General features: G+C 43.6%; 1 protein-coding gene and 2 pseudogenes across 1 annotated transcript; 2 read left to right on the top strand and 1 right to left on the bottom strand.

Moving 5' to 3' along the window:
- Nucleotides 1-1,266: 1,266 nt before the first annotated feature.
- Nucleotides 1,267-3,361, bottom strand: CALHM6 (calcium homeostasis modulator family member 6). The gene is made up of 2 exons (XM_077900438.1): nucleotides 2,692-3,361; nucleotides 1,267-1,923 (listed from the first exon to the last, which is right to left on the bottom strand). Exons 1-2 carry the CDS (start codon nucleotides 3,226-3,228, stop codon nucleotides 1,495-1,497), a joined length of 966 nt encoding a protein of 321 aa, XP_077756564.1. The 5' UTR covers nucleotides 3,229-3,361; the 3' UTR covers nucleotides 1,267-1,494.
- Nucleotides 3,002-8,872, top strand: LOC144315623 (large ribosomal subunit protein eL31 pseudogene; annotated as a pseudogene).
- Nucleotides 8,873-12,983: 4,111 nt separating this feature from the next.
- LOC144316417 (DNA repair nuclease/redox regulator APEX1 pseudogene) lies at nucleotides 12,984-19,065 on the top strand (annotated as a pseudogene).
- Nucleotides 19,066-19,374: the final 309 nt, after the last annotated feature.

The raw sequence follows: 19,374 nt of genomic DNA, 5'->3' as shown, positions 1-19,374 counted from the left end.
AAGTGGCCACTTTGAACCACGCAATCCAGAGAGGCTCAGTCCCCTAGATTTAGTTCTGCCTCCCAGTGACTGTATGACCTTGGCCTAGTAACGTAACCACTCTAACCTTCAATTCCTCACTTGTAAGTGTGAGTGATGTATTTCACGGGTATCCCACAAACTTGTGAAAACAAAATGAAGAGAGACACATAAAATCTCCTGCTGAGTGTAGAGCCCTACACCCTTCTAAGGATTCTTTTTAATCTTTTCTAATTATATTAGAAATTATTCTAATTTCTTTTCTAATGAATTATATCATTCATTACAAAAAAAAAAAAAAAAAAAAAATCCAAAGATCAAAAACACATGAGGTTTAAAGAAAAAAATCCTTTGCCTCATTATTAGTCTTGAGAATTGACCAAATTTGACAATTTGGTGCATATCTTTATATACTTTGTGAACGTGTATGTATATTTCTATGCGTATTTTTTTTAACAAAAAAGGGACCATATCTTACAAATCAATAGAATACTATGCCGTAATTTCTTATGAGGGAAATTATTATAAATGGACACGGAACAATGATATTTTATGTGAAAAGTTGCAGAACCACATTTAGAGTATGATTAATATTTGTGTAGACACAGAGTACATGGCTCTGTTGAAGCTGTGTAATGAATGTACCTAAGCTCATAACATTGTCCTCTCTACTTCTGTGCATATTTGAAATTTCCCATAATAAACGGCTTTAAAATTTTCCCTCTGATTCTACAAATGAAAACCAACAGTTTTGCTCGCAATTATCCTAGTTTTCCACATTTCATATTTTTTAAATTTTACTTTCCTTTTCATAATTTTTCATTTTTGCTTCTTTGTTTGCAGGAGGTATTTCAATGTTCCAAACAGTGTGTTATCTGCAAGAAAGTGAATTTGAAATTAACATTAGATAACCTAGAAGAAAGGTCAGGAGTTCATTCATTCTTTTAGATTTTGCTTACTGAGGTCTTTTATTTGACAGCATTATTATTCAGTGAAAAGGACCCTAGACCAGGGATTAAAAAACTTCTGATCTAGTTCCAGTTTGTCACTTTGAGTGAATCATTTGACTTTGCTTCCTTTTTTAATATAATGAATATAATAAATAGGTAAAGTTATAATTTTTTATTTGATTAAAAATTGTTTTCACAATTTGAAAAATTGGGGAAAAAAGCAATCAGACAATACCAACGTTTTTTTTTATAAATTTTTATTTTATTTTTATTTTTATTTTTTTTAAGTTTTTTAAAATTTATTTATGATAGTCACAGAGAGAGAAAGAGAGGCAGAGACATAGGCAGAGGGAGAAGCAGGCTCCATGCACCGGGAGCCCGACGTGGGATTCAATCCCGGGTCTCCAGGATCGCGCCCTGGGCCAAAGGCAGGCGCCAAACCGCTGCGCCACCCAGGGATCCCCCAACGTTTTTTTTTTAATTAAGCAATAACTCAAAAGCACTTTCTGTGTATTCATTAATAAGGTCATAACTCAGCAGCAGTGTTTATGTTTATACCAGGTGTATCTACAAAGCCAAGAACAGGAATCACTGCATCTCCTTCTTTAGATATGATACTATGAGTCTTCTCTTTTCTGTTGACATATTTGTGCAACATGCTGTAGTACTGCTCCTTCGGATTGAAAGTATATAGAGATGAAATTTGCTGCCAGTCTTTCATGCTGGGGGTATTGCATTCCTCTGGGTGTAAGCATTCAAAGAAACACTTAACATTCTCTTTTGCCAGTTCCATGGCATGCTCTGTGGCCTGAGCTTTAAGGATCTGCTGCTCCTGTTCCAAATAGATTTTCCAGAATTTCAGCTGCAGGAAACTAACTGGAGATAGGCATCGGGAGACAGACGTAAAAATCAGAAGGAAGATGATGACAAGTGCTATCAGGATCCAGCCCAGCACCTTCGGAAAACACAACAAAACAGCAATTTAGTCACATTTTTTTGAGAAACAAGTTTTAAAATCTGGGCAGCCGGGGTGGCTCAGCGGTTGAGGGCCTGCCTTCAGCCCAGGGCGTGACCCAGGAGACCCGGGATCGAGTCCCACATCGGGCTCCCTGCATGGAGTCTGCTTCTCCCTCTGCCTGTGTCTCTCATGAATAAATAAATAAATAAATAAATAAAATCTTTAAAAAAAATCCTTCCATAAAGTCTGAACTGCTCACAGTTGATTATGACGAACAAGCAACAGTTTTAGAAGGGGTTGGTAACCTCGCAAGCCCCCCATGCAGCTGCTGGACGGGCCGCCTTCCAGGTCACGTCCAGGGTCCAGGGTCCAGGGCCCGGGGAGGAGGCTGCCCATCTGCCCGCCAGAATCCCAAACGCGGAATTTCGGCGAAGCCAAAGAAACCAGCGTTCGTTTTCAAGACTCTCGGAGCCGCGAGTGCCCAGAAGGAGTGCGGGCTGGTGGCCTCAGGGCCAGGACGACCCATTTTGCTGCAGCAACTCTGCTCGCTTGCAGCGGGACACGCAGCGCGACCCGGACAGAACCACGGGGCTGGCTCTCGGGCTCCGAGCGGGGCCTGAAGCTCCGCGCGCGCCTTCCCTCCTTCTCCTTCCCTTTCCCGAGGCCTTCGCCGCTCTGGTTGGCCGCCCCCGCGCCCCGCGCGCCCGGGTCGGTGCAGGCTGCGCCCCCGCCCCCCCCCGGCCCCCGCCCGCGCCCGCGCCTCACCTGCGACTGCGCCTTGAGCTCCCTGAGGAGGCCCTGCGCGTCGGGGCCCTGCGCGGGCAGGCAGGGCGCGAGCGGCAGCTGGGCCTCGCAGGCGGGGGCGCGGCCCCGGCACATGCGCCGCGCCAGGGGCGCGCTCCCGGCGGCCGCGCACTCGTAGAAGGCGCCCCCGAGCAGCGCCACGGCCACCCAGGTGAGCGGCGCCACCGCGGCCGAGGCGCCCAGCTGCGCGCACACCACGGCGCCCCGCAGCCCCGCGCCGCAGCCCCGGGCGCGGGAGCGCGAGCTGCGCGCGCAGCAGCCGGTGAGCAGGCGCCAGGTGCGCGCGTTCAGCACGTAGCCCAGCAGGAAGAGGGCGAGCGCGGGCACCAGCAGGAAGACCAGGCCGTAGGGCAGGTTCCAGGCGGCGCTGCAGGGACACTGGAACAAGGCGGCGGAGAACAGGCGCTCCCCGCCCGCCGTCAGGAGGCTCACCAGGCCGTAGCCCAGCGCCCTGTGCTGCTTGAGCTGCAGGTCGAGCACCGTCTGCAGCTTCTCCATGGGGCGCCGGGCTCGGGCCTCGCCGCCGCTGCCGCTGCTGGTGCTGCTGGTGCTGCAGCTGCTGGTGCTGCTGCTGGTGCTGGTGGTGCTGCTGGTGCAGGTGGTGCTGCTGGTGCTGGTGGTGCTGCTGGTGGTGCTGCTGGTGCTGTTGGTGCTGCTGGTGCTGGTGGTGCTGCTGGTGGTGCTGCTGGTGGTGCTGCTGGTGGTGCTGCTGGTGCTGGTGGTGCTGACGGGCCTCGCTGTCGCTGCTGGTGCTGCTGCTGGTGCTGCTGCTGGGCCTCGATGCTGGTGCTGCTGCTGCTGCAGGGCTCCGGGTGGGCCAAGCTCTGGGGCTTTCCAGGCTGCTCAAGGGCAGCTTCCGGACAGGGGAAGAGGGCTTCACCGGCCTCCGAGAGCTTTCACTTTCTTCTTGCAAGTGGACCCACTCTGGCTGACACACCGACTTTTCTCGCAACAGTTCGGAGACTGGACTGAGGACGGACCCCCTCCGGTTGTCACCTTTGTTTCCACCCAACCGACAAGCCACCTGGGGGGACCCTGTTTACTCTTCCCGAATCAGTGCGGCTGCCCGATGATAAGAGTAGTAAATTTTAGCTAGGTGTGAGCAGACAACGCCAGGATCTCCCCTATTGCAGCCACCCCCCTTCCTAGGCCAACTCCCACTCAGGCCAGACGATTACCCAAAACCTAGTCACTTACAGGAAACACTCAAGGGACAAATTCTGGTTTCTCTTTTACAAGCTGATTCACAACAAAGCCCAGCTCAAGTCCCAGGACCTCCGTGATCTTCTGTCCCCTTCCTGTCCCCCTTCTGGACAGATCACCAGCCTAATTCACACTGACCGTTCTCGCCTCTGATCACCCACAGAACATTAGACTGAGTGTATTGGGTTGGCTCTTTTATTAGGTATGCCCCAACACTGCCAGGCCCTGGACGACTGTCCAGTTCTTAGTGACCACCACGCTGATCAGAGGTGAGTGGAGAGGCAGGGGAGACATGGTTATTCAGGAAACACTAATTGATCCCCCAAAAGTTCAAGCTGCAGCTACATCTAACCACCATGTTTCCTCCACCTTCACTTTCCTCAAAGCAGCTTTGCTCTGACTCAAAATGTAACCACTACTGAGAAACTGAGCCTTACCGTGTGTGTGGCTCCAGAGTGAGGTGAGGTGTACTCGAAAAAACATAGGCTTTGGAGCAGGGGGGGCACTGTGTGTGTGTGTGTAATAACTTCACCCCTCTGAGACTCTTATGTTTTTTTTTTTTTTTAAGATTTTGTTTATTCATTCATAGGAGACACACAGAGAGAGGCAGAGACACAGGCAGAGGGAGAAGCAGGATCACGCCCTGAGCCAAAGGCAGACACTCAACCGCTGAGCCACCCAGGCGTCCCACTGTATCTTTATTTGTAAAAGTGGGATGATAGTCCTCACCTTTCAAGATCAGTTGAGACAAGCACATTGAGCAGCATATGTACAACACCTTTATTGATAGGATGTATCCCATTAAACCAGTGTTTAATGTGACGGATTACCTCTTACATTGCAATGTTGGGAATAGACAACACATAATTGCGTATGATTTAAGAATCCATATCAATGCTCGGTTGTAGAGCAAGGATTTTATTCAGTGACTCAGTGATCTTCTACCCCCTTAAGAGAATTGGTGGGCCCTTCGTAGTCCACCGTGCTACAAGGAGGGTGTCTGGTTATGGTTTTGGTGGGCAGGTCACAGGGAACTGGTTACTGTCAGTACCCATCCACTGGGTTTGCCGTATTTACTTGGGAAGACTAAGTGGGCTACACAACCGTGTGAATTGTTAGAGAAGGGGGAAGAAAGGTCTTAGTCTTTTCTTAGCCTAACTTGCCTTCGTAGCTACCTCCCACTACCAGTGCCTGCCACAAAACCATGATTCTGTAGCATTTAAGTGAAAAGCTATGCTGTATGTGTGAGTCCAAATTGTCAGGCAGGATGGTTGGTGCCCTCTCCTCTGAGATTAAACCGCGTATTGCAAAGTTTCCTGTGAACTTGCAGCCAAGTTCTGTATTTGAGGCGCATCATTTCTGCTATGATGATCATCTCTTTATTCCTACATTTCAAAACAATTTTTTTTCCTCCCTTGTCCCTCGGGTGACTCTGCCTCTCTTACTGCTAGCCTCTTCTTCCCTCCCACCACACATCTCCTAAAGATGTTGCCTCCCCACTCCCCACTTTCTATATACCATCGTGAACAAATCCCATTGTATCCATAACCTTTATGCAGATGGCTTTGGCCAAATCTCCCTTAACTGTCACCTAACTAAAATGTGCCCTCTGTCCTTTTGAATAAGGTTTATTTTGTTCTCCCACATTTCTCAAAACGAGAGGGAGCGTTGGCTGGCATTCTCCCGTTACAATGTCCAAACCCAGGCTTTTCCATTCTTCTAATAGTTTATTCTCCATTGAGGCTCAAGCTACTCAGCACAACCTCCTCCCCCAACCTCCCTCCTGCCATCTGTGTTCATTCCCTTCATTTATGAATACTTTTGTATCTGGTGATAGCTTTCTTCTTCTTCCTAGATCCTGCTCTTCCATCAAGGATTTGATGTCTTTTTTTTTTTTTAAGATTTTATTTATTTATTCATGAGAGACACAGGGAGAGAGGCAGAGACACACGCAGAGGGAGAAGCAGGTGCCCTGCTGGGACCCCGGTGTGGGACTCGATCCCAGGACTCTGGGATCACGACCTGAGCCAAAGGCAGATGCTCAATCACTGAGCCAGCCACCCAGACGCCCCAAGGATTTGGTTTCAAACATTTTTAGTTACAGAAATTTCCATCTTGTCAGTCTCCTATCCCAGCTAGAGTAATTAATTTGTTAACAGTGTATTAATCAGTTCATTTGTTCATTCAGTCATTCATTTAAATGTTTAATAAACCCCCAGAATATGATAAGAACCTACAAAAGTGCCTGGTATTATTGAGTACAATAAGAAACAAGACAAACAAATACCTTCCTTTCATTGAGCTTACATTACTGTGGAGATAAATAACGAGGAGGAAACTCCTCAAGGTTATGCAAATAATTAAATGGAATTGTGTGGTAGAGAGTGTCCTGAGAAAGCCTTTGTAAGGAGAGGGTATTTAAGGATGGATGTGAATGACCTAGGCTCTGGGATGCAAGGGAGCTCGATAGTCTATGGTTGGAAAGAAAGCTAGCTTGCTGGAATATTAAAGGTGAGCAGGTAGCTGGCACATTATGAGGGCAGAGCTGCAGGTGGAAGGTCAGGTTTAGGGGCTTTATAGACACCAGAGCATGCGATTTGCAGTCCTGCCCCTGAAACTCCTTTCAGACTGAGCTGCATCCTGACTTATTATGCTATCTGCTCGCGTCTCCAAACACTACCTCCTGCGGTTGCCACCACTGTGCTCCCCCGGTCATGTATCTCCCAGATACTAATTATCACCCTGTGCTTATTACAGGTTCCTGTAATTGTGAGAGTCTGAGTTCTGCCTGCCAATCTGAATTTTCTCCCAGTCCCAGCAGATGAGTCCAGTACCCTGACCTCTACCCCTGCCATCACTGAAGCAGTGGATGGTTCTAGTTCTGAGTCTATTGAAGATTGCTCAGTCCTCTATACCTGGCTCTGTTTGGAGAAGACATTGCTGAGAAGTTCAGTTCTCTGTAGCAATAGAGTAATATACTAATGGTGTGGACAGGATTCAAGAATTTTCTCTTGAGAGTAGACCAAGTAATATTTGAAAGACTTTTACACTTTTGAAAATCTATAATTTAACACCAATTTACTTTAGCTTTTATAAAATGAGTGAAAGATTCTCATGGTAAGCACATTGGAAAACCAATAGTTATGGATTTTGTTTTAACGGTAGTACTTTGTTTCTTGGCACTATCATCATCATTGTCAGGAATGGGGTTCAGAAGCCACAAAACAAATCTTAGAAAAGAAACTCTTGAAAGAATTCCACACTGTGAATCTAAGAGGTCTTTGTAGTTGTTTTCAAGTGAGCTAGTTTTCAAACATTTTTGAGAACTCAGACTAATGGTATGACCCTGCTTGGAATGTGACTTCTAGATTCTAAAAAAGTGTTGATCCTGGTCTCAAGACCCACCCATGAGAATCAAATCAAAATTCATGGATATTTTAAATATCCACCATGTGCAAGGCACAACTTTAGGTGCCAAATATAACAAGTAAATTTAGATCTGACATTCTTAATCTTAAAGAATACTTTTCTGTGCATTATAATTTATGGACATATTATGTTATGTATTTGAAAATCTGAACCTGTTATTAAGATTTTTGAATGTTTATAAAAGTTCTTTCAATGGAAGTATAGAGCAGAAGGAGGGAAAGATCAGACACTTTCCCAGACACAGGAATGTCATTTGTTAAAATGGCAATCCCATTACATTTCAAGTGACCTTTTTACAGATTATTTTCCCCTTTTCTTAGCATGAATTTTCCAAACCTATCACAAAATTTTAAATATTCACTGATTCACACACTAATTTTTTTAAACAAAAGATGATTATTTTAACCCTGAGAGCCTAGATATGGCCAGTCTTTGCTATTATTACTGTTGTCATCATCATCGTCATCATCTGATACCATAAGTCTATAAAAGGTTCTAGTTTTCCTTCCATGGTTCCTTTTTTTTTTCTTTTTTAGAGAAAGAGAGAGTATAAGCAGAGGGTATAGGGGGTAGAGAGAGAAAATCTTTTTTTTTTTTTTTAAAGATTTTATTTATTTACTCATGACACACACACACACACACACACACACACAGAGGTAGAGGGAGAAGCAGGCTCCATGCAGGGAGTCCGACGCGGGACTCGATCCCGGGTCTCCAGGATCACACCCTGGGCCGAAGGCGGCACTAAACCGCTGAGCCACCAGGGCTGCCCCGAGATAGAGAAAATCTTAAGCAGACTCTGTGCTGAATGTGGAGCCCAACATGGGACTCAATTCCATGACCCTGTGATCATGACCCCAAGCTAAAATCAAGAGTCAGATACTCAACAGACTGAGCCACCCAGGTGTCCATCCTTCTATGGCTCTTAAAAGTCAGGTCTAGCCTCCTTTCCAACCAGGACCCAGCAGAATGGCTCCCACAAAGAAAGGTGGTGAGGAGAAGAAGAAGGGACATTCCGCCATCAATGAGGTAGTGACTAGAGAATACACCATCAACATTCACAAGTGCACCCATGGCATGGATTTCAAGAAGCGTGCCCCTCAGGCACTCAAAGAGATCTGGAAATTTGCTGTGAAGGAAATGGGAACTCCAGATGTGTGCATTGACACCAGGCTCAACCACACTCTCTGGGCCAAAGGAATAAGGAATGTTCCATACCGTATCCACGTGCAGTTGTCCAGAAAACATAATGTGGATGAATATTCACCAAACAAGCCCTATATGTTGGTTACCCATGTACCTGTCACCACCTTCAAAAATCTACAGGCAGTTAATGTGGATGAGAACTAATTGCTGATTGTCAAATAAAGGTCTAAAACTGCCAAAAAAAAGTCTATTAGGAATTTTGGTAAATTACATAATGTTTTTCCATTGACTCAAATTATTTCACAGGTGATTTTAATGTGTGCTAGAGCTTCATTGTCAATGGCCACTTACTTATACTTTGCTTCATCACAAGCCCAGTTCCTCTGCTGTTAAATTCAGTTTACTAGTTTGTGAACTATGATCAAAGATTTGGATTTCCAAGGATAATAATAATAATAATAAATAGCAAAGAAGATTAAAGGAATAAAGGAAAAATCTCCCTAAAACAATTTATCACATAAGGAGTGCCTGACTGGCTCAGTTGGTAGAGCATGCAACTCTTGATCTTGAGGGGTATGAGTTCAAGCCCCACAGTGGGTGTAGAGATTATTTAAAATACATAAATGAAATAACACTTAAAAGGAATATATCACATGAAAGATCTGCATATTTAAAACATTCACATCTATGCAATAGAATGCAAAGTAGGTGCCTATGATTGAGGTAGATCTGTATGTGCTGATATGAGTGAAAAGACAGAGTTGACATGTTAATTGGAAAAGATAAAAACGTTGCATGTCGTACATTTGTGTAAAAAAAAGAAAATATATGCATGTCCCTTGCTGATGTGTATGATATTCTGCAGGATTAAAAAAATACTGTCAAATGTTTACCTCTGAGAAGTAAGGCTGAAGGTTGTGAATGAAGGCAGGGTGAGAGACTTGCTTATCTTTCTTTAGTGTTTGTCTTTTTTTTTTTTTAACCTGCATGTGTTCCTTCTACAATTAAGAAATGCTAACATGAAATGTTTTGATCTAATGGAGAATCTCTGAAGAACAAGTCCAGGAAGAGGTAATTTCACAGGCTCTTGTTTGTCCTTCCTTCTGTGCACACAGAGCTTATACTAAGGGTTGATCCTTGAACCTGGAATGCCAATAATTCACCTCTTCTTGCCAAAAGTAGTAAGTCCAAGGAAGAAACCGACTGTGTTTGAAGGATATAGAAGATAAAGGATTGGAGTGTTTGAGAACTGGAAGATGGCAAAAAAGCAGTAGGAGGAGAAGAAGAAAAGACCAGATGGAAAGGTGGGATTGGGTGGCATTTATCCAAGCCTGAGGGAAATGAGATGTAAGAAGCCTCTGCTTGCTTCAGAGAGGGCTTCAACTGTGCTCTGTAGGGTCTTCTAGGTACCCATAATGGCATAGGAACAAAGCAGAGACGAAAGGCAGGTGGAGAAGAATGGAGGTGGTTGAATGGTTAGGTAGTAGAGCTTCTGAAGAAGGACAGCAGGACCTTCAGCTTCCAGCTGTTTAGAAATCACCATCACTTCTTTTAAATGTTGATCCAGACTAGTTTTTCCCCAGTTTACAGAAGTTACCTGTTTTGGTCTAGCTTCATTAAAAGCCCTCTATGTATGGGAGAAAATCCAGAAAACCAATAGCATTTGGGTGAGTTAAGATATTGTTTAATGTAGGCTGGGAGCTGCTCCTGACTGAGCCACAGAGTGTTAGGGAAGGGGAGGTGACTCCTAGTAGACAGAATTCTGATTTATCCCAGGTTCCCTTTCCTGAGGGGCTATTGTCAAATTATACAAGAACAGTAAGAAAAGAAAGGAAATACCTTTAAAGTGTTATTGGTCTTTTCTTATAGGAGGAGGAGGGAGTGGGGGGCAGATATTAGAAAGCACTTTGGGAATTCATTAGTGAATTGAAATGGCTTTTCACCTATATACACTGACAAGTAATCTTCAGGGCAACTAGAAAACCAGGCCAGGGGGACACCACTGTCTTCTAGATAGAGTCTTGGCCTTCCTAAGAGCCCCATATTCTCCTTGCTCCAGCTCTGGGGGCTCCACACCCTGCTCCTTTAGGAAGTAACTCTCCCCTCTTTAGGGATTGCTTTTCAATGATGAACCTATAGATCATCATCTCTGTGTCTACATTCTTATCCTAGGCAAACATTTGCGTCTTGGGAAGGTCTGGATAATTCCATGACTTCCTGTCTCGGGTCATTTTCTATTCCTTCTTCTCATTCATTACAGACAGTGCTGTGGTCAGAATATGTCCCCTCCAAATTCATATGTTGAAACTCTAACCCCCCCAAAGTGAAGATAGTATTAGTAAGTGGGGACATTCTGAGGTGCCTATGTCTTGAGGGTAGAGTCCTCCTAAGTGGGATTAGTGCTCTTATAAAAGAGGCACCAGTGAGATCCTTAGCTCCTGGGGGTGGGGGTCTCCCGGTAGCTCTTAAATGCTTCAGCACAGTCTCTTGGTCCACCTTACTACAAGGGAACAAGGACATGTAATCTTTCCATTTGCCAGAAAGAAAGAAAAGAATGGTCATTAGTTCTACTATAGGCCACTCTTTTGTTTCACTTTCGTTCCCACTGCAGAACACACCAAACTTCTTCCCAAAAGAAACAAACATGAAGTCCAAACCTGGAGCTCACAGTCTAGAGTCTGGGTAGTGTAAGGTTCATGTGCTACTCATACAATGTTGGAAGGCTACAAGTCCAGCTGGGTTTATGGTTCCTTTGACTATAAATCTCTCCCAAAATTATTTAATAAGCTGCTTGTCTCTGATTTCAGTAAACTATATTTGCTAAAACTGTTATGGTTCTTTTTAAAACATGGTTCCCAGATCTACTACATGCTTTTGCTTTCTTGCCCCATTCTCTCTCTCTCCCCACTAATTTGTTTCTATCTGTCTTTCTCTCTTGCCAGTACAGCGGGTACCCTGAGTAAACATGAGATTATAGTTTTCTGTGGGAAAACTTCACCTTTATTTTGAGCTTTCTGTGGCTCTTTACCAATTGAATTCCTTACTTTTATCTTTGCCCTAAAGTTCCTGAACTTACTGAGAGGTATTATCAATAGGTGTAGAAGCCATACTTTTAATTTGGCCTTTCTATGGATTTATTTTATTTTATTTTATTTTTTAAGATTTTATTTATTCATTCATCAGAGAGAGAGCGAGAGAGAGAGGCAGAGACACAGGCAGAGGGAGAAACAGGCTCCATGCCTGGAGCCCGACGTGGGACTCGATTCCGGGTCCCCAGGATCACACCCTGGGTTGAAGGTGGTGCTAAACCGCTGAGCCACCAGGGCTGCCCCTGATTTATTTTAATGGACTTTTTCAAGGCTACCCCAAATTCTCTCTTAGAGTTTGGAGTCTAAAACCTGTCAGGTTTTCCAATTTTGCAAGTCCTTACTTTTCTTAAATATCTCTATTCCTTTTCATTTCTGCTTACAAATCAACCAATTCCTTTTTGAGCTTATAAAGCCTTGCCAAAACATAGTCAGCAGCAACCAATATGCGCTAGAAACATTGTTTTCTAATTTTTTCCCCTCAGGCCACATTTTCTTTAGCCACATAATCTTTCCAAATTAATGCAGGAGTTAGTTTTATTAGTAGCCAGGTAAGAATTGCGGTCTTTCTAGCCCTCCATTATCAGTTTCCATGCTGCTCACCAGTAGACTGCTAAGCTAATGTCACATATTTTAGGAAAGGAAGTGAAACTTCTTTAAGAAAACTAATAATAAAGCACAGAAAAAGTTATTTCCTTTTGGTTGTTGTCTACAGCTAAAGTAAAAAGAAAAATCCCTCCCTTAATTCATCCCCTTATATGTGGGTATGGGAAGATAGTGGAGAAATGGGGGCAGATTGTGGGAAAGATGATAGATTATTTTTTATCATAGAACCGTCCTGCAGCAGACACCAATATTTGGTCCAAACTAGTCACAAGACTCCATCAAATTGCAAGGGAAATGGTGAAAGAGAACTGGATAAGCGCAAGCATGTGAAGTCTACCGTGTGTTGTAGGATCAGTTTTTCTAAATTCCCCTATTCACCCCTTAATCTTTTTAGCCTTCTGTTTGTTTCCTTATTACATATGACAGTTTTATAATCTTTTATTTGCTACTTACTGTTTTTTCATCTATGCAACTAGATTATGTGTTTCATGAAGGCAAGGATCATGCTTGATTTAATTCCTTTTTGGTTACACAGTTCTTAGCATAGTGCCCAGGATGTTATAGGTGTTCAATAAATATTCATGGATATAATGAGTGAATCAATGAATGAGTCAATGAATGAATGAGAATCTGACTTGGATATTCTCTTCTCTTACTGCAGAGCTAGCACCATGTCTACTTTGTTCAGCTCAGAATTTGAACCCTTTTACAGATGCCTGCCTGAGCATCTTGAATTGTGACAAACAGTAGGTAAATCTACCCAGGGAGGAGGAGGACAACACCATGGAGAAGATAGGGCCATGGGACAGGTTCCAGGTTACAGTTGAAGGGCCCTCTGGACAGCTACTCCCACTCAGTTTTGTCAGAGTCACCAAGCCACAGTGGGGGGATGACAGAGCTGCAGGTGCTGGCAGAGTAGGGATTCTCCCATAACTTCCTCCTTCCTGCCCAGCTCAGCTTGTTTACTCAGCAGAGTTGTCTGGTATACAGAACTCATCTTCCCCACTACCAGCCCCATTTCTCCACCATCTTCCTCTGCCATACATCACTGAATTTCTCAAGGGAGGGATTTTTCTTTTTACTTTAGCTGTAGACAGCAACCAATTTTTTTTTCTATATTTTATTGTTAGATTCCTTAAAGACGTTTCACTTCCTTTCTTGGAAGCAGTGAGCCAAGCAGGAATAGGTTTTGTTGACACCTGGTCTCAAGCTTGGGTATTATGACTCTACTTTGGCACTCTACCTCCAGGAGTGCCAGGCACCTAACTTAACTTCTCAAGGTAACTTAAGTTTGACTATTAATGACACTTTTGCGGCTCTCCTCCTAACTTGGTGACTGTTCATCTAAATGTCCTTCCCAGGTTCCTCCTCAGAACCATTGATATTGGTACTCGCTAAAACTCAATTCTTTCCACATACACTACTTGCATAATCTTCTCTTGGGGCCACCACTGGCTAGATGTGTGACCTTGGGCAAGCTTTTGACCTCTCTGTGCCTCAGTTTTTTCATCTGTAAAATGAAAATAACAGTATTATGTGCCTCCTTGGGTTGTTGTGAAGATTGAATGAGTTGATACATATGACATTCTTTTTTTTATTTTATTAAGTTTTTATTTTAATCCCAGTAAACATACAGTGTTCTATTAGTTACAGGCATACAATATAGTGACTCAACAATTCTATACATTGCTCAGTGCTTGGCAGTATACTCTTAATCCCTGTCACCTATTTTCCCCATCCCCCGACCCACTTCCCCTCTGGTAACCCTCAGCTGGTTCTCTCTTAACTGAGTCTCTTTCTTGGTTTCTGTCTCAGTTGCTCTTTTTTCCTTTGTTCATATGTTTTCTTTCTTAAATTTCATGCATGAGTGAAATCATATGATATTTGTCTTTCGCTGACTTATGTTGCTTAGCATTATACTCTCTAACTCCAGTCACGTTGTTGCAAATGGCAAGATTTCATTCTTTTTTATGGCTGAATAATACTCCATTGTGTGTATATATCACCTCTTCTTTATCCATCCATCCGTCAGGGGGCACTTGGGCTGCTTCCATAGTTTAGCTATTGTAAATAATTCTTCCATAAGCATAGGGGTGCATGTATCCTTTGGAATTAGTGTTTTCATATTCTTTGAGTAAATACTTAGTTGTTCTATTACTGGATCATAGGGTAGTTCTATTTTAACTTTTTGAGGAACCTCCATACTGTTTTTTACAGTGGCTGCACCAATTTGCATTCCTGCCAACAGTGCACGAGGGTTCCTTTTTCTTCACATCCTCACCCACACTTGCATTTCTTTTTTTTTTAATTTTTTAAAAGATTTTATTTATTTATTCATGAGACACACACACACACAGAGAAAGAGAGAGAGAGAGAGAGAGAGAGAAAGAGAGAGGCAGAGATACAGGCAGAGGGAGAAGCAGGCCCCATGCAGGGAGCCCGATGTGGGACTCGATCTTGGGTCTCCAGAATCACACCCTGGGCCGAAGGTGGCACTAAACCACTGAGCCCCCTGGGCTGCCCCACTTGCATTTCTTGAGATAGCTGTAACATTCTTGGAATAGTGCCTGGCACATGGTAAGTGCTCAGAAAGTGCTGTCAATGACTGTTCTCTTTTCCCGTGTCTTTGACAACCAACCATATATTACCACTTCTACATCTCTACCTCCAGCCCCTCCCCTCCTAAGTTCTCCAGAGGCTTTTCTAGTTGCCTAGCAGACATTTTTGCTCATATGTCCAGCCGTCATCTCAAACCCCAAAAAGAGCTTATTTCCTTCCTAAAACTTATTTCTCCTCCAGCTTTTTGATGACCCTTAAGGATGTCAGTCTTTTAAGCTAGAAAACTTAGGGTCCCCTGTGTGTGCCACTCCATTTCCTGCGCAGCTCGATGCTGCCTCAGGGCTGTCCCTCATATCAGACCTCTTCTCCACCCTCGCTGAAAATAGACCGGGTCATTATTACCTCACTCTCCTCTGGTGGATGCCACACAGTCCTGTCAGAGTTAGCTTCCTGGAAGAAATCTGAATAGGCTGGAGAAACCGTTCTGCCCATGTGAATAGGATACAAAGTACAAAAGCCCATGGCAATATTGTTCATGTTAGGCAAGAATTGGCTTAAAAAAGTCAAAGAACAAATATCCGACAGCATCACACAAAAGAAATTGCAAAACACTCAGATGGGAGAATGCTACTGAGCCGCTGAAGTACATAAATGGCTGCTACAGCACCAACCAACCAGGATGAGTCTTACAAACATGTGGAGCAAACACAAAGAAGATTTTAAATATGATTCCAACTATAAAAACTTCACAAGCAGTTAAAATGAAATTTTATTTTCTGCGGAAGTAAATGAAAGCAGTGAAACAGTAAAGAAAAACAAAGTAGTGGTGAAGAATCACAAAGACAGTGGTTATTACCTTTGGGGTTTGAATGGGGTTACGATTGGGATTGGGAGAAGAGGTAGGTGTTCGCAATGTTATATTTCTATTCCAGGATGAGGGGTACAGAAGTGTTTGCTTTAGAACGATGCTTTATACAGTATATTTGTTTTAGTAGTTTTCTGACCATGGGTTATATTTTTCAATTTGTGAGGCAGGAAAAGAAAGAAATCCAATCACGTTATTTTCCAGTTGAAAACGCCCATCGTCAAGAGGACAAATTTCGTATTCCCCGTGTTGACCCGAAAGCTCTTCCCAGTCCTGCTTCAGTCACCTCTGTCCACTCCATCCCATATACCTCAGTTTCCTAAAGGACTGACCCCGTACATTACCCATTCTTATGTATCAGTGTCCTTCACTTCAGTTGTGTCTTTTCATTTGCTTGTATTGCTGCTTTGTTTTTTTTTTTTTTTAAGATTTTATTTATTTATTTGACAAAAGCAGGGGGAGCGGAAGAGGGAGAGGGAGAAGCCGACTCCCTGCTGAGCAGGGAGCCGGATGCAGGCAGGCCTCTATCCCAGGACCCCGGGATCATGACCTGAGCCGAAGGCAGATGCTTCACCAAATGAGCCACCCAGGTGCCCCTCATGTTGCTGCTTCGAATGACATTTCCCTGTTCTTCACCTGGAAAACTACTCTCCTCCTTTAATAGTCCAATGTCCTCTCTTCATTGATGCTATCCTCAAAACCCCAACCAGAGTCAGTGGTCCTGTTTCCCTCCTCCCACACTATTGAAGAAGAGAGTAACTCAGCAGTAGTTTTTAAGGTGCCTCTTGCAACATTCCTTTCCAGAATTCCATCTCTCCTACTAAGGGGGGGGGGGGTGGAGATTAGAAAGAGTGTCACACTCCTACTGTCATCACAGTGTCACTCAATAAAGTCAGTCAGTCCCCGCCCACAGCTCTTCTCACTCCTGAAGTAGCCCTCACCACATTGTGTATTAGCTTTCTCTCCTTACACAGTTGTCTCAATTGATGCCATACAACTTTTGTGAGAATTAAAGTGAGATAGTGTAAAGAACCCCGCACGGTTTCAGTTACATTTTCTAAGATTTTTTAGCAGTCATTACTCAGAAATGTGCTAGAGGGCGCTAATTCACTGCCGTAATAGGTTATTGTGCTCTGTGGGGTGTTAACACTTGACTCCGATCATCTAGCAGAGAATCAAAGAAAGGTTAGTAAACAAAATATCAGCCATCTGTATTCAGTGAAATAAATGAATATAGTTCAAGAATTTAAGTCTGCAACTTACTTGAAATTATCTGGGGGGAGAACAATCCAACAGTTGGATTGATGGCATCATAAACTTGTTTGCATCCCTGTTTCTTTATTTCCCAACCTAGGACAGGGTGCAGCTTGCAGTGGAAATGTTCAAGCAGGCAACGTTGATTTTGGTGACGCCTTCATGTGCACTAAAGTGAAGAAATGCCAAACATGGTGCTTCTTCCACTGTGAAATGAGAGGATTGGGCTAGATCATCTTCAGAGTCCCTTTCAACTCTATCATTCTGTAAAACACAATTCTAGTTCTAGAAGGAAATAGGCATGATCTCCAAAAATATATACATTCAAGCAAAGAGTGACAAAATTGAATCAAAAGGGAAAAACAAAGAATTGCTTAAATCTTCCAAAACAGGAAGACAAAACAAAATAAAAGAACTGTTCCATTTGTTCCTTCCATAGAATGCTGGGATTTAAAAAGCAGTGTGAGTGACAAGTGACTGGCTATCTGAAAGATGGCACTGATTCTGAAATATTTTCTAGCCTCTCTTACACTGAATGTTCTCCACACCCATTAACGATTATTTCAGACAAACCTTTGTCTTCTTTAGGAGGGTGATAAAGTAGGCTTACTTTATATGAAGTATTAGCCAGCCAATTTAGAGCATTATAGTTTTACAATGACTTCATTCATTTCAACCACCTGAAAAACCACAAGCTGTTATGAATAAGAGCAGAGTTCAGGTAGTAACTCTTAGTTAAGAGATGAATATGAAGAAATCAGTAAATAATTTGCTGTTATGTTTATGAGGCATTTCTACTTCATAAGAATCAAAGTGACTCACAGTTTGGATATAAGATGAGACCAGAAACAGAACGCTGAAGTCTGATTTTGCACTGATGGTATATATCATATGCTCTCTGCAAGCTGTGCTGCGAGATCTTAAATTATGACAAATAGTTGTAATTCCTAAAACACGGGGGATGTCTTTTTAGAAGAGGAGGCAGGCTGGGACCCAAGGGGGGTAACACAGTAAAAATACTGCTTCAGTGGGCAACGTGGTACAGGTTCAGAAGGGCATTCGTCATAGTGACGCCAAAGCCCAGGTAAAAGGGAGCAGTGGTGAAAGATGAGAAAGAGCCCAGGATTGAGCCAGAAGCCCAGAAGAGTCAGGCGGGAGCAAAGAAAAATGAAAAAGAATCAGCAGGAGAGAGGCCAGTCCTGTGTGAGGAACCCCTCACCCCCAGATCAGAAAACCTCCCCCAGTGGTAAATCAGCCTCACTCAAGATCTGCTCCTGGAATGCGGATGGGCTTTGAGCCTGGATTAAGAGGAAGAGTTTAGCTGAAGTGTAGGAAGAAGCCCCAGAGAGAAGAGACCAAATGTTCAGAGAACAAACTATCAGCTGAACCTCAGGAGCTGCCTGAACTATCCCATCAGTACCGGTCAGTACGTTCAGACCAGGAAGGGTACAGGGGCGTGGGCCTGCTGTCCCACCCGTGCCCACTCAAAGTGTCCTATGGCACTGGGGACAAGGGACATGATCTGGAAGGCCGAGTGACTGAATTTGTTCTGGAAACAGCCTATGTACCTAACACGGGTGGAAGTCTGGGGTGCCTGGTGGCTGGCAGTGCTGGGATGGAGCCATTTGCAAGTTCCTGAAGGGCTTGGCTTCCCATACGTCCCTTGGGCTATGTGGGGACCTCAGTGTGGCCCATGAAGAAATCCACCTTCTCTACCCCAAGGGAAACAAACAGCATGCTGGCTTCACTCGACAAGAACGTCAAGGCTTTGGGGAGTTGCTAAGGCTGTGCCACTGGCTGACAGTTTGGGACACCTCTACCCCAAACCTGGGCTATGCTTATACCTTTTGGACCTACGTGAGGAATGTTCCATCCATAATCGTTGGTTGGCACCTTGATTACTTTTTGTTGTCTCACTCTCTCTTACCTTGTGTTGTGTGACAGCAAAAGCTGTTGCAGGGCCCTGGGCAGTGACCACTGTCCCACACCCTAAACCTAGCACTGGGACCCCTCCCCTAAATTACTGTAAGCCTGGGAAATAAGTCCCCCAAGCTAGCTTTAAAACTTACCCCCCAAATGTCTTTAAAAACTGCTCTCTGGAGAAATCTGCATTGCACTTTCCCATCTAAAAATGTGAATTCTTTAATCAGGCTTCTAGTGACACTTAGGTTTCTTTTGAACCCCCAATTTTCTCTCTCTTTTGTGCATTTCTTTTTTCTTTTATATTAAGCTTCCTTTGAACTGTTTACAGGAAAATAGAGCCGTCATTTCAAGATAAAATAAAACACGGGGATGTCTTTTAGTCTATGTTATTTTTTAAAGTCTGCTTTGACAAAAACATTTTTTGCTTGCTCTTTTCAGCTTCACAAGGTTGAAGGTAAAAGTTGCAGTGAGACTTTAATAGTTTTGACATGATGATGCTCACAGCTCAATAGTTTCAATTATTAGAATGTGGCATTTTAAACATTTCAAATAATTAAAAGCAAATATTAAAAC

The sequence above is a fragment of the Canis aureus genome, chromosome 1 (assembly GCF_053574225.1).
Source record: "Canis aureus isolate CA01 chromosome 1, VMU_Caureus_v.1.0, whole genome shotgun sequence".
Taxonomy (NCBI): Eukaryota; Metazoa; Chordata; class Mammalia; order Carnivora; family Canidae; genus Canis; species Canis aureus.
Note: the sequence above shows the minus strand (reverse complement) of the source record. Positions and strands in the feature narration are given on the sequence as shown.

Coding starts and splice junctions, on each gene's coding strand:
- CALHM6 (XM_077900438.1), bottom strand. CDS start 3,228: ATGGAGAAGCTGCAGACGGTGCTCGACCTGCAGCTCAAGCAGCACAGG. Junction 1,924..2,691: donor AGCTCAAGGCGCAGTCGCAG/GTGAGGCGCGGG, acceptor TGTTTTCCGAAG/GTGCTGGGCTGGATCCTGAT.